The sequence below is a fragment of the Periplaneta americana genome, chromosome 12 (genome assembly GCF_040183065.1).
Source record: "Periplaneta americana isolate PAMFEO1 chromosome 12, P.americana_PAMFEO1_priV1, whole genome shotgun sequence".
Lineage (NCBI taxonomy): Eukaryota > Metazoa > Arthropoda > Insecta > Blattodea > Blattidae > Periplaneta > Periplaneta americana.
In genome coordinates, this window is record NC_091128.1 from 37416276 (window position 1) to 37431812 (window position 15537).

The 15537-nt window shown below is 37.7% G+C and overlaps 1 protein-coding gene across 4 annotated transcripts in view; it reads right to left on the reverse strand.

Annotated features, from left to right (window-relative positions):
* The window catches only part of LOC138710307 (mitochondrial amidoxime-reducing component 1-like), a 69888-nt gene that overhangs the window by 16655 nt on the left and 37696 nt on the right, over positions 1-15537 (reverse strand). For all 4 annotated transcript variants that reach the window (XM_069841112.1, XM_069841111.1, XM_069841110.1 and 1 more), the window contains one exon: positions 6572-6842. In XM_069841112.1, the coding sequence (XP_069697213.1) occupies positions 6572-6837 (266 nt within the window). In that variant the 5' untranslated portion in view covers positions 6838-6842. The remainder of the gene's footprint in view (positions 1-6571; positions 6843-15537) is intronic.

Sequence of the window (15537 nt, forward strand, 5' to 3'; positions counted from 1 at the left end):
TTCTTTCAATCTTTTTAACGCAGTACGAATTTAACCGTAGAAGCGTTAAATCACCTCTGTTAGCTACCACTATTATGCCGTTAGATCCAACGAGCGGTGGAGTTCTCAGCCGCGCACACGAGGTCACAAATGTTATAGAACAATGGTTCTCAACCTTAGAAAGACCGCGGCCCTGTAAATTCTTTTTCTATAAGACAAGGGCCCTGTTCAACATATTTACTCGTAAATTCCTTTCCAATTTTTCTAAACTTCATGCATTTAACTAATATAATGTAAATATTAATAATTAAGTATCGCGTAAACTTCAGACTTGAAGAGTATTAGTACAGTATGCAAACGGTGCGACATGTTAACGAATAATGTAACTAATAATTCTGTCGCCGATTTGCAAAAGAGGACATATCCAAAATAACAAAGTATTGGAAAATCGCAAGAACTATAAGTTAAGAAATTAAAATGTTCATATATTTTTTTTTTCTAATTAGATCACTACGGTTACATACATTCAGGATCCATGAACATTTAAATTTTTTAAGTCTATTGTGGTTTTTTGCTATTTTCCAATACTTTATCATTTTGGACGTGTCCCCTTTTGCAAATCGACGACAGATTGTCAATCACTGGATTAATGAGATTTTGTAGCATGTTGTGGTTTCCTTAAGGGGACTGAACTGATATACAGGTATATATGGCCCTAAAATGCGGTTTTTTATTTTTTATATAAGTATTGTTGTGAATCATTTCACCAAGTTTCATTTGCATATTCCGTTTGCAACAGGTGTTTCAACCGTCATTTTTAAAGTCGTGCGCTATTTAAATGCCACGATAGGTCACGTCTACTCCCTCTGCAAGGTTTCTCCTCCCTTTATTTCAGATTTCTGTGGTTTTCCTTAATTTCCTAACTAATTGTTTGTACACTGAGACAGAGTCCGTTTCAGATTAGTACATATATTTGTCCAACTGATAGCAGATGTTCAGGTTGTATGCTTCCTTAACTATATTATATAATTTTAACATAAAAGTAATATGAATAATGAATAATGCTGATTTTACTTACACTACAGCTTTGAAAATTTGCATGTATGTACCGAGTAATGCCAGAACTAGTGTGAAGAAATAATTCATGTACCTTTCATAGTTCAGAAATTACCAAAATTCAGTTCATTTAAATTTTGTGTCTATTTTCTCGGTTTAAATTTTTTCTACACATTCACATGTTCAAAATCTATCTCCTCCCACATTTATTGACATATTGTTCTGGCACTTTTTCTGCTGTTTCAGTGCATTCCAATATTTGATAATTGGCATTCAGTCTTGTGTAAAGTATGATTGGGTCTAAACACTTTTAATTTCCTAATATGCATGACCTTTTTTAAATTCCGAAATTATTAAATTTAATAATTTTTAATTCAAAAGATAATTCTAGCTTGAGTAAACTAAATGCCAATTATGTTTTACCATGTCATAAGCTACCTTGAAAAAAATATATTTAAAAATTTGTGAAATTGTACCGCTAGATAGGAATTAGCCTATATAGTTATCAAAACATTAACATAAAAGTAAAATGAATAATTAATGATGTTGATATTACTTACAATACGGCTTCGAAAATTTGTACGTATGTATGTACCAACCAAAGAGTTTGTAATATATAACTAGAGACACCAACGGCGCTAGTTTCGCGTACAAAATTGAACCGCTGTTCGGCCGCCATTAAAGGGAGTTGATGCTTTCGCCGGGAGTGCGAGCAATTCATGCTTATTGAGGAGTACGAATAAATATAAGTACACTTGAAGGGAAATAATAAGAAAATGGTGAAATACTGCGCCGCAAATAATTGTTCGAACATAGCTACTATTGTAGGATGCTAAAGGAAAGCATGCATATCTTAATATTTGAAAGAATGTTCCAAATGCAGTTCCTCCTTTGAATGTGTTTATAGAATGTCGGAATATTTCTTGGATAAAGTTTTTCCAGAAACACATTAATCAGGTTTATAAGGTTGGTTTCAATAATGTCTGTAAGGGTTAGGTGCCATCATATTACAGTGGATTATAATAGCAGAGTGCATAAGAAAATCCTCAGACTATATCTGTCTAAAACTGTTTTGTTTCACAATAAATAAATTAATCATGTAATTTCCGTATTGTACAGTATGTACTTCTAGTTTTTGGTTGTATTAAATGCAAAGAAATTAGTGAAAATATAGCTGATGGCCTAGTTAGGCCTATTATTACCACTACTACTACGTCTACTATGACTACTACTACTGGGCCTACTATTACCACTACTACTAGGTCTATTATTACCACTACTACTAACTAGGTCTCACTACTACTAGGCCTACTAATACCACCAAAACTAGGCCTACTATTACCACTACTACTAGGCCTACCATTACCACAAAAACTAGGCCTACTATTACCACTAATACTAAGCCTACCATTACCACTACTACTAGGCTTATTATTACCACTACTACTAGGTCTACTATTACCACTACTAGGCCTACTATTGCCATTACTACTAGGCCTACTATTGCCACAAAAACTAGACCTACTATTACCACAAAAACTAGACCTACTACTACCACTACTACTACACCTACTATTACCACTACAATTAGGCTACTATTACCATTGCTACTAGGCCTACTATTAGCCCTGCTACTAGGCCTACTATTACCCATACTACTAGGTCTATTATTACCACTACTACTAGACCTACTATTACCACTACTACTAGGCCTACTATTGCCACAAAACTAAACCTACTATTATCACAAAAACTAGACCTACTACTACCAGTACTACTACACCTACTATTACCACTACTACTAGGCTTACTATTATCACTACTACTAGGCCTACTATTACCACTACTACTAGCCTACTATTACCACTACTACTAGATCTATTATTACCACTACTACTAGACCTAATATTACCACTACTACTAGGCCTACCATTACCACTACCACTAGTCCTACTATTACCACTACTACTAGGCCTACTAATAAGTTGCTACCGAAACTAGGCCTCCTATTACCATTACTACTAGGCCTATTACCACTACTACTAGGTCTATTATTACCACTACTACTAGGTCTATTATTACCACTACTCCTAGACCTACTTTTACCACTACTCCTAGGCCTAATATTACCACTACTCCTAGGCCTACTTTTACCACTACTCCTAGGCCTACTATTACAGCTACTAATTGAATCGGTTATTGTTGAAAGGAACTAAGTCCACTTTTTTAAGTTTTGAGATACTGTACGGTAATCGAAAAAAAACTGTTTTGTGGACAATCTTCGATAGATTATTCACAAATCAGTTTTTTTTCGATTATCTCAAGACTTAGAAAGTGGACTTAGTTCCTTTCAACAATAATTGATTCAATTGTATTAAAAAGTCTGTACTGACCTCTAACTTGGTGGTCATCAACTACACAATGAATAGATTGTTTTATGATAAAATTTATTCTCATATTTTAAATCTGTTTCCAGAATTTTTATGATCTCATATTTCACCACTAAATATTTCCTAAGCACCATATACCTTCCTCTTCCTTTGCATGAAAGGACTGAAATATAGATCATTTTTTAAATATTACAGTAAATATCTATTGGTATGTCCTTAAAACAATAATAGTAATACTGAAAATTAATGCTGACATTGCCATTATTCAATATTTCACATAATTGTGCCGAGTGTATATGGGTGATTTAATTTATTTTTTATAATATCGCCAAAGATGAACAATTATAATACTTTAATAAATACAGCGCTCCTCTGCCATTCATGTTTATTTCATCACGACTCATCATTTGTAAAAGATGTTTAAAACAGTGTCTATCACCAGGCTACATCAATGTATTGTAGTACTGTTTTCGAATTTTGCGCCGTAAACACTCCCTTTAATGGCGGATGCTAGCCGATTCAATTTGTGACATTTTTCTTGCCTGCCACTCACTGGTATGTGTCTCTAGTAAGTATTACAAACTCTTTGGTACCAACTAATGCCCAAAACTCGTATGCAAAAAATAATTGATATATCTTTTACTTACTTACTTACTTACTTACTTACTTACAAATGGCTTTTAAGGAACCCGAAGGTTCATTGCCGCCCTCACATAAGCCCGCCAGCGGTCCCTATCCTGTGCAAGATTAATCCAGTCTCTATCATACCCCACCTCCCTCAAATCCATTTTAATATTATCCTCCCATCTACGTCTCGGCCTCCCTAAAGGTCTTTTTCCCTCCGGTCTCCCAACTAACACTCTATATGCATTTCTGAATTCGCCCATACGTGCTATATGCCCTGCCCATCTCAAACGTCTGGATTTAATGTTCCTAATTATGTCAGGTGAAGAATGCAATGCGTGCAGTTCTGTGTTGTGTAACTTTCTCCATTCTCCTGTAACTTCATCCCGCTTAGCCCCAAATATTTTCCTAAGCACCTTATTCTCAAACACCCTGAACCTATGTTCCTCTCTCAGAGTGAGAGTCCAAGTATCACAACCATACAGAAGAACCGGTAATATAACTGTTTTATAAATTATAACTTTCAGATTTTTGGACAGCGGACTGGATGATAAGAGCTTCTCAACCGAATAATAACACGCATTTCCCATATTTATTCTGCGTTTAATTTCCTCCCGAGTGTCATTTATATTTGTCACTGTTGCTCCAAGATATTAGAATTTTTCCACCTCTTCGAAGGATAAATCTCCAATTTTTATATTTCCATTTCGTACATTATTCTGGTCACGAGACATAATCATATACTTTGTCTTTTCGGGATTTACTTCCAAACCGATCGCTCTACTTGCTTCAAGTAAAATTTCCGTGTTTTCCCTAATCGTTTGTGTATTTTCTCCTAATATATTCATGTCATCCGCATAGACAAGAAGCTGATGTAACCCGTTCAATTCCAAACCCTGCCTGTTATCCTGAACTTTCCTAATGGCATGTATCTTTTATAGTTTAGAAATTACCAATATTCAATTCAGCCCATCCATATGCTAATTTTCATTGACATAGTATCCCTTTCTGATTTGAATTATGTACTTCGGTACTTCATAGTTATATGATATGCGCAAGTAATCACTTTGTGATTCAAGACGGCGCTCATCCCATCGAATTTCGGCCACTTAATCACTCGTAATGGGTGCTCATCTGTACATAGTGCGTTGGACATTGTGCCACTGTCATATATTCTGTTACACAGTACATGAGTGTAGGCCACCAGTGCACAGTGTAGAGGTAGAACTTAAACAGAGGGGATTTTATGCGGCATCGGAACTGGAATCCGGTGTGGCTTAGTGGATAAAGCGTCAGCACGTAAAGCTGAAAACCCTGGTTAAAGTCCCGTCCCGGAGAGAATTTGTCTCTGTTCTATGCATCCTTCATTTATTTTAGATACCTAAAATTAGATTTTAAGCACCTAAAAAATTCGAGGTCTACTTATCACACACACGTCAAATTTTTTCATATGCAATGTAGGTCTATGCAATTTTATGTATAGGAACGTATGAAACTCTCCATTCTAAACACTATTTCCAACACTAGCATTGTGAATTGAAAAACACAGTGGATTATGGCTGTCTTATTAATGGCTCAGCAAATAAATGGAAATTACGTCCTTTAGATACTGTCCGTCACCATGGGATACGACTTTCTTCAGGGGCCTTCCGGACTAGTCGCATAGCGAGCCTGTGTTTTGAAGCAGGAGAACCATCCCTGTATCGGCGACGTAATGTCTTGTTGTGCTCATGCGAAGAATTTTAGATAAGGGCGCAAATAGCCATAGTTGCTGACGCGCACTTTTTAAACCCTACTACCACTACCACTACTACTACTACTGTGCTGCTACTGCTACTGCTCCTGCTCCTGCTGTTGCTGCTACTCTCCAGCTCACTTCAGTCTGGGTGTTCTTCGTCATTGGAATCTTCGTTTTCCGAAAATGAGAATTTATCGAGGGGATCCATTGAATGGCCTGCCCGATCGCCAGATTTAAATCCAATGGATGTTTATGACTGGGGACATTTTAAGGTCATAATTTATGCAACTTCTGTACCTAATCTTGACATTCTTGCAGGCTTAACCTCAATTAATTCGAACAATTAAGCAACACTTCAGGCGTTTTCAACAGACTACGCCAAAGAATGGAACGTACGTTCAGGGGATGCTTCGATGTAGGAGGAGGCCACTTTGAACAATTGTTGTAATAAGTTGCTTTCTTTCTTAATAAGTTTTACTATCAGTTGTACTATCCTTATTTGTTACCAAGAAAAGTAGCGTAAGTCTGAAACTATGCATTTTCAGGACCATGTTTATATCAAAGTTTTCAATGTTTTGTAGTTTTGAATACGTTCCTAAAATCTTGACACATATTACACACATTCCTTATATTATATGGGACAAACAGTGACAAATCAGGACAGCTTACGGCAGAATCCACTTTTCGTTGAATAAACATAGGCATACACTGTAATTTTGTCAAACATAAAATATTAACATACATTCAAGAGAGGTTTTTTTCGAGTGTTTCAAGGCTTTCTCACCTATCGAGGAGGATGGTTGTTTCGTCACCCAGGCTACGCAGGCCGAGTTCGGTACACCAGGCCTCGTCCAGGTCTACGCCACGGCCTGACTTCAAGGGGTAGATTGTCATCTGGCTGACCTCGCCCACGCGCCGCCACTTGCTAGGAATACGGTTCTTGCCCAACAACTTCTGGTGCCACCACGCCACGGCAACAGTCAGCAACAAGGCCGCCGTCCCGATCACCACCGTGCTGCTCTGCGGCACGGGTACCACGACTGGCTCCATCACACCTTGCAGAAAAAACAGTGACTAAATTAATAATAACAATAGTGTCATGAAGTGTATGATTTTGTTATTGTTAGTATATTAAAGACAATATAAGCTAATCAATCCCACATTCGATTCAGTTAATCGACACACACACACACACACACACGGTTGTTCTTTATGCGGCGTGCAGCATCCAAAATACGGTTGATTAGCGCCTCTCTAGTTTGCAACTTCCTTTGCTATATCAAGTCTTTCATCCAACCCCATAAATAATACTCTTCGATATGATACCCTTTTGTTCAGAAAGCTTCGTTCATATTCAGCGACGACACACAAGGAACTTCCATCGGACAAACGATAAACATACACAATATCGGCGTATTCTGTAGTCGAAAATTTATAAGGCATCTTGAAAAACACAATTTAACACTTCCGATAACTGTACCTGTATAACTACTGTATTGTAGGTAGCTGACTGAACTGCTGTGAACTGATAAGTGATAGTGTATTTCTGTTATGTGCTGTTTCTGTGTCATTACATCAGACAAGGGCAGGCGATTGGACATTTGTAATGCCCCACCATCCGGTTTGTGAGCTGAACTTCTCTTATCTACATCGCTCACAATGCAGTCATTCATTGCGATCGGTGACTTTGTCTCACATCTCACATCAGAAGCATATGGTAACGTCTGATTCACATTGAGGCGAGACATTTTACCAAAAAATGCATCTAGCTCTGCTACCGTTCGAAAATGGACCTATGTTCATATGAACTTTTTCACTCAAAATGGCCTAAGATATCGTATCCTAATTTTTTTTATCTTTCCTCGTGAATTACCTATATATATATATATACAGGATATATATACAGGGTGTTTCAAAAATACGGGGCATAATTTCAGGTATGTATTTCCCACATGTAGACAATCAAAATAGTTCATTACAACATGTGTCCGGAAATGCTTTATTTCCGAGTTATGGCCTTCACAACATTGAAATTCACCGGAACGTTTTTCTTTCCGCAGGTCGTTGCCGTCAAAGGAGACATTAAGAGGGCACTCTGACAGTTCATTCCGAGGCGAAGGTTACATTTAGTGTTGTGTAGGCGTTAGACTGTGCGACATGTACTTGGATCGAAAATTTCCTGATCGATGGATAGGTAGAGGTGGCCCAATTGCTTGGCCTCCACGCTCACCTGATCTGAACCCTCTCGATTTCTACTTGTGGGGCCATTTAAAATCATTGGTTTATTCGTCTCCGGTGCCTGATTTGGAATCCCTTCGGAATCGAATAGTGGCATGTTCTGAGGACATACGCAATACTCCTGGAGTTTGGGATCGTGTTCGCAGGTCAATGAGACATCGATGTGAGGTCTGTATTCAAGCAGGAGGTGGACATTTTGAACATCTTCTGTAATGACAACGACCTGCGGAAAGAAAAACGTTCCGGTGAATTTCAATGTTGTGAAGGCCATAACTCGGAAATGAAGCATTTCCGGACACATGCTGTAATGAACTATTTTGATTGTCTACATGTGGGAAATACATACCTGAAATTATGCCCCATATTTTTAAACACCCTGTATATAGCTCAACTTATCACATTAGAGATATACCATTATCGGAAAATATGAAAACGAAAATATAAAATATCACTAGAACATAAAAAAATGTGAATACGTGGAAACATGCAATACAACACTTGTCATAATAGTAAGTTAATTTGGAAACTCGTCATAAGATAATTTTTAACTTGGATTTGAAAGATTTCAATGTTCGGCAGCCTTTGACTTCAGGCGGCAGAGAGTTCCAGTGACGAGAGGTAGCAACAGTGAAAGATGAGGAATACAGAGTGATGTGTGAAGTGGAATTTCTAGCGTGTTATCGCGTTGTGATCGAATATTAATATTATGATAGCGAGAGAGAGTATGAAAACGAGGGAATAAATAATAGGGGGATGAAGTGTGCATAATTCGGTATAAGAGAGAAAGTGAGTGCAGATTTCTCCTCTAATGTAACCTCGAAAAAAGGTGATATATGATCATATGAACATTACAAATGAAGCGGACGCACGCGTTATGAACACGCTGTAGTTTCTGAGTGGAATCAATCCTGAGATCACTGAACAAAACGTCGCAATAATCGAAGTGAGGTAGAATGAGTGTCTGTACCAGCATCTGTTTTAATTTAGATGGATAGTGATACAATATTTTTAGTGAATGGAGAATAGAGAATGCCTTCCTACATGTATATTTAATATGCGTATCCCAATTGAGATTAGATTCGAAATGCTCTCCGAGATTTTTTACGGTAGAGCTAAACGGGATGATTGTTTTATTCAGTATCACAGGTGGAATATTCAGGTCGTTGACTTCAGGAATTGATCTACGGTTCGCGAACAGAATAACCTGTGATATACATGCGTTTAGGTTAAGCCCAAATTGTTCAGACCAGGGAGAGATGGAATCAAGATCTTCATTAAGACTATTAATGCTATCATTTAGTGCATCAGGACGGGCTGAAATATACAGTTGAACGTCGTCTGCATATATTTTATATATGCAGTGCTTAAATGATTTAGAAATTCCATTTATATAAATAGATAAGAGCAAGGAGCCTAATACTGATCCCTGACGAACTCCTGTATCTACAGTACGCCAGGATGAGAAACGATTATTAGATATGACACGCTGCTGGCGGCCAGTAAGGTAGGAGTACATTCAGGTGATATCACTATCAGAAAGGTGTAGCGTTTGTAGTTTAGTCAATAGTAGATCGAAGTCAACAGAATCAAAGGCTTTGCTATAGTCCAATAAAACTAGTACAGTAGCCTGTCGTTTATCCATGGCTGCGCGTATGTCCTCAGTAACATTCAACAAAGCAGTAGAAGTGCTATGTCCATTTCTGAATCCTGATTGTAAAGGGTCTAAAATATTAAATTCTATTAGGTAGTCTGACAACTGCTTATGAATGATGCGTTCCAGGGCTTTGGATAAAACGGGAAGAATGGAGATTGGCCTATAGTCTTTTGCAGTAGTAGGTGAATTTACTTTAGGAAGTGGGCGTACCAAAGCTTTTTCCAGAGTTGCGGATAAACAGACGTGATAATTGAAGAATTGAAAATATGAGTTATTATAGGAAGCAAAACATCGACTAACTTATTGATAAAGACTATGCTTATGTTATCAGTGCCTTGTGCTTTAGATTTAATGCTTTTAAGAGCCCTTCTTACTTCAGAATCAGTAATGTGCGAGAAGAAAAATTTTTCGCGAGAAGGAGGAGGATTAGCTAGGAGAGTATTAATTGTATTTAATTTTGACTGTTTTTCAGGTCGTAGAGTGGGAGGTGAGGTAAAGTAGTCATTGAGTTTATCAAGTGGTATGTTTATAACTTCAGCTTCTGATGCTTTCTTCCTTACTCCCATATCACGTAAGTTATTCCAAAGACACCGCGGGGGAATGGACGGGTCGACGAGACTCAGGGCATGACGGCGTTTAGCATTCCTAATGCTTTGTGTGGTTTTGTTTATAAGTTTTTTGTAGTTAAAGTTTTCGGCAGATTTGTTGTGTCTGTACTTCCGGAAAGTAGCGTCACGTGACGTCATAAGATTGCGAATACTGTCATTCAGCCATGGGGAGGGTCGGTGGGTGACATGTCTCTTCTTTAAAGGTGCATGTTTGTCGAATAATTGTATTACCATGTCATTAAAGGTGGCAACTTTTTCGTCAACTGTGATTAAATTAAAATTAGTATGCCATGGCATTTGTAAGGCGTCAGAAGTTAGTTTGTCGTTGTCCATGCCTTTTAGATCTCTGTAAGTAATTACCTTAGCTGCATTTTTTGGGCACTGAAGAGAGTACTGGGCAAAAATAAGATCATGACCAGATATTCCCGGAACTGGTAACTTTCCTGAAGTTAGAATTCTATCAGAATTATTCGTAATGATTAGGTCAATTAAAGTATCGGAAGTAGGTGTGTGGTGGGTAGGATTGAGTGGAAGAATTGTTAGATTGAGTATACAGAAATAATAGCTTATAATTTCAAAACCCATTTATCATAATTCCTTAAGATAAAGCTCAATCAAAAAGGTCCATAATTTCGTTTCATACCTTTCCCATGGCCATTGTTGTGTGAAATGTTTCGTTTCAAGCTTATTGTTGCATGAATGAAAATTTGCATTTATCAGTGTAGTTCCTTGTCAATAGAGATGTGGACGGTCCAGCAAAAAATTCAATGCGTGCTCTGGTTTGCAGAATTGAATTCAGATACGCGTGTTCAGCGGAGGGAAGGGAATGTGAATCCACCTACATGCAAAATCATTTACGAGTGGGATAGAACTGTACGAGATAATGGAAGCTTGATTTCAAAGACAGGGAAACATTCTAAAAAGCATGTGGCCGAAATTACTGTGGATCAGGTGCGGGAATCATTTGCTAGAAGCCCACATAAATCAATTAGGCAGGCTAGTGGGGAACTGCAAATTCTTCGTTCAACAGTTCACAAGACGAATTTATCTCATTGTATTCGCGTGCAATTATTTTCCTTGCAAAAGAGCCAAGCCAGGAAGCTGTAAGGGTGCTTGCAGCTACAAACGAAATGTTTTGTCAGCGATTCAAGTACCCTCGAAGACAGGCTCTATAGAAATCTTACAAAGGTTCGTTGCCATGACTACCCGTAAACAAATCCCCAAATTGAAAAGCTCTAAATGGGAAAGAGAGAAATTGCTGCAATCTTCACTCTTCCCCATTCCTCTCTGCGCCAACCAGTAGAGACAAGTTACTGTACAACGAGACTAGTATTCCATATTCAGGGCTGGGCAGTATTTGAAATACATATTTGAAATACATTTGTATTTTGTAATTTGTAAGGAATTTCGAAAGTATTTTGTATTTCAAATACTCAAAACACTTTCTTGTTCTTGTTCTTGTTCTTCTAATTGTCCTTCCAGTTTTGGATTTGGATTTCAAGAATGAACTTTTGTCTTATTTGCCTACCCATTTCAAATGTGCTAGCCATATACTTAGTTTTCTTGCCACAACTGATTTCCTTAATGCCATAAAGAAATCTCCAACAGCATCAAGGATCCATCACCCAACACTCTGCTAAATGTTCAGCATTATGGAATGTGTCTAGGAGACCCCAATTCCTTAGAATTTATATCAGATGTCTTGAAATATTCATTAAAGTTTCCTTGCCCAACTCGATGGAATTCTCCTTATGACTCATCTCTCAAATATTGTAATTCAAACATGATATAAACAGTATATGTGAAAAACTGGGATTATCAACCTTCAAAGATGTTGAGTTTCAGTACCTTGAAGAATATTGTGCAGTTCTGAAACCCACTGCCGTAGTGCTTGATTTAATACAAAATGAGAAGATATGCTATTACGGCCAACTTTTGCCCACATTAATTTCTCTCAAAAAACAGGTTACATATTCTGTTATCTAGCAATCTACGCCATCTATTCCAAGTAACTCCAATCCTAATAAGTTCGCTTTCATCAAGATTTAAAGCGATGTTTGATCTGACACTAGAAGCAAATTGAGCTATTTTGGCAGCTTGCTTCCACTCATCATTTAAGATGAGGTGGCTACCTGACACTGCCTCACCAAATGATAAGAAGAGGATATTAGAATGTGTGTGAAATCAGCCGAGCAGTTCTCTGCTACACTTTTGGTCAGTTCAGACGATGAAAACAATTTTTACGTACAACAGACTTTGAAAACCGAAAAGAAAACAACTTGTCTACTGTGGAGTATGAGCTCATACAATTCTTCAATGGCAATGGTACAACCCTGTGCACGCCAGAAAATTACCCAACAGTCAAACAGGCTTTTATAAAGTATAATACAAGTTTGTGTTCCTCTGCGCCTGTACAAAGACTGTTCTGTTTTGCAGGATTTATTCATTCACCAGCAAGGGGATCCTCATCTGATGAACTTTTTGAGAAACTGTTGTTTTGAAAAGGAGCAGTAATTATTCATATGTAGCATAATTTCATTGTTGACTGGGAAAAGGAAGAATCTTCAGTTACAGTGTTTATATAAAACTTCGAGATAAAAATACTTTTGATGTTAATATAATATTTTAGATTTTCAGTAATGTTCTTATTTCTTTATATATTGTATTCAGTATTTGAAATACAAATGTGTTTTGAGTATTTGAAATATAAATGTAATTTGGTTAATTTTTTAAAAGTATTTTGTATTTGTGTTTCAAATTCTATTCTTTGAAGTATTTTGTATTTGTATTTCAAATACTTGGATGTCAGTATTTTGCCCAGCCTTGCCCATACTGCAGAATATCTAAGTGCAGAACGTGAAAGATAAAAATGAAGTGAAATGATATAAAATACTAAAATACTTGTAAATAAGTGAAGTTGAGCTTAGTAATCAGGTGAAGTGCCGGTTCACTGGCTTCACCCGAAATATATATATATATATATACACACAGGGTGTTTAAAAAATACGGGGCATAATTTCAGATATGTATTTCCCACATGTAGACAATCAAAATAGTTCATTACAACATGTGTCCGGAAATGCTTCATTTCCGAGTTATGGCCTTCACAACATTGAAATTCACTGGAACGTTTTTCTTTCCGCAGGTCGTTGTCATTACAGAAGATGTTCAAAATGTCCACCTTTTGCTTGAATACAGACCTCACATCGATGTCACATTGACCTGCGAACACGATCCCAAACCCCAGGAGTATTGCGTACGTCCTCAGAACATGCCACAATTCGATTCCGAAGGGATTCCAAATCAGACACCGGAGACGAATAAACCAATGATTTTAAATGGCCCCACAAGTAGAAATCGAGAGGGTTCAGATCAGGTGAGCGTGGAGGCCAAGCAATCGATCAGGAAACCTTAGATCCAAGTACCGGCTAGCCGTACGACTGAAGTGTGCAGGAGCCCCATCATGCAAGAAATGAATGTGTTGACGATTGATCAGTGGAGTGTCTTCTAAAACATAAGGTATGGTGTTTTCCAGGAAGTTTGTGTACGCCTGCTCCGTAAGTCTGTTTACAAGTACATGGGCTCCAACTAATCGATCACCAATGATACCGGCCCACATGTTGAGGGAGAACCGCACCTGGTGATGAGATGGAACAGTTGCACGTGGGTTTTCATACGCCCATACATGCTGATTGTGGAAATTTGTTATGCCATCTCGTGTGAACTGTGCTTCATCTGTAAATAATACTAAGGCAGGAAATACACCACACTGCTGCAAGAACCACTGACAGAACCTAACTTGTGCAGGGTAATCTGCTGGTGACAGGGCCTGTACACGTTGCAAATGATAAGGATACAATTGATACTCTTTCAACAGTCTCCAGACAGTCGTATGAGGAACATTGACTTGCAACGCTACCCTTCGTGTGCTGATAGAAGGAGTCATGTTCACAGCTTCCAGAATCTCCTCCTGTACTTCTGGAGTTGTAGATCTTGGTCGTCCCCTTCCCAAACCAGGAGAGTTAAATTTTCCATACTCGCACAGACGGTAATGGAGAAGTACAAATGTCTTCCGATCTGGACATTGTCGCTGTGGGTACCTCTCCTGGTACAAACGACGAACCAGCGCAGCATTGCCGTCCGCCTTACCGTACATGAAGTATATCTCTGCCAGCTCTTAATTTGAATACATGTCGCACAGTCTAACGCCTACACAACACTGAATGTAACCTTCGCCTCGGAATGAACTGTCAGAGTGCCCTCTTAATGTATCCTTTGACGGCAACGACCTGCGGAAAGAAAAACGTTCCGGTGAATTTCAGTGTTGTGAAGGCCATAACTCGGAAATAAAACATTTCCGGACACATGTTGTAATGAACTATTTTGATTGTCTACATGTGGGAAATACATACCTGAAATTATACCCCGTATTTTTTAAACACCCTGTATACATACATGCATGCATACATACATACATCGTCCTGGGTGGCGCAGTCGGTATTTGTTTCTTGGTAAACATATAAAATGAACACTGATTTTGTATCTTTGTTCTGACATGAAAGAATTGTACGCTGAATTACATTTTCATTGAAATGGTCAATATAAATTTTTGGAGCATTATGAAAGTTCTTTAACTGTGGAGGTACAAAAGAAGTCAATTTCCGACACCCATTTTAATTTTCTTTACAATTCTCTTAAAATTGTGCACTGTTATAGACCTGTGTAACCTATGAAACATTTTTATTCAAACTTCCAACGACAGCACACTTTTTCACGAGCGTTCACATCTGTATTAACAATTATATCACTTATTTCTATAATCATATACAAAGAATGGATCATAATTCTTAACAAAACAGGTTTTAAATTATAATCCAAAAGGTTATCGTGACGTAGGACGTCCGGTAATCAGATGGACAGATTTTCTGAGTCGGAACAGGCCATGAGACAGCCTACAGTACCATGAACAAAATGATGATGATTATTATTATTATTATTATTATTATTATTATTATTATTATTTCTATAAGGTTTTCCCTTGTATTTTAGAATTTACCGGTGACGTGTGATCGAAGCTCCTTGTTTAACAATAGAACTTAGAGATGTATGGCTATTTAGAGTTTAAGACGCACGGGTAATTCTTATATTACACTCAAACCAGACGCGCCCCTTTTATCAACGCAGAATTGAATCAGATACATGTAATAAGCCATTTTATACAAGATTACGCTTGAAGCAGTCCACCACAGA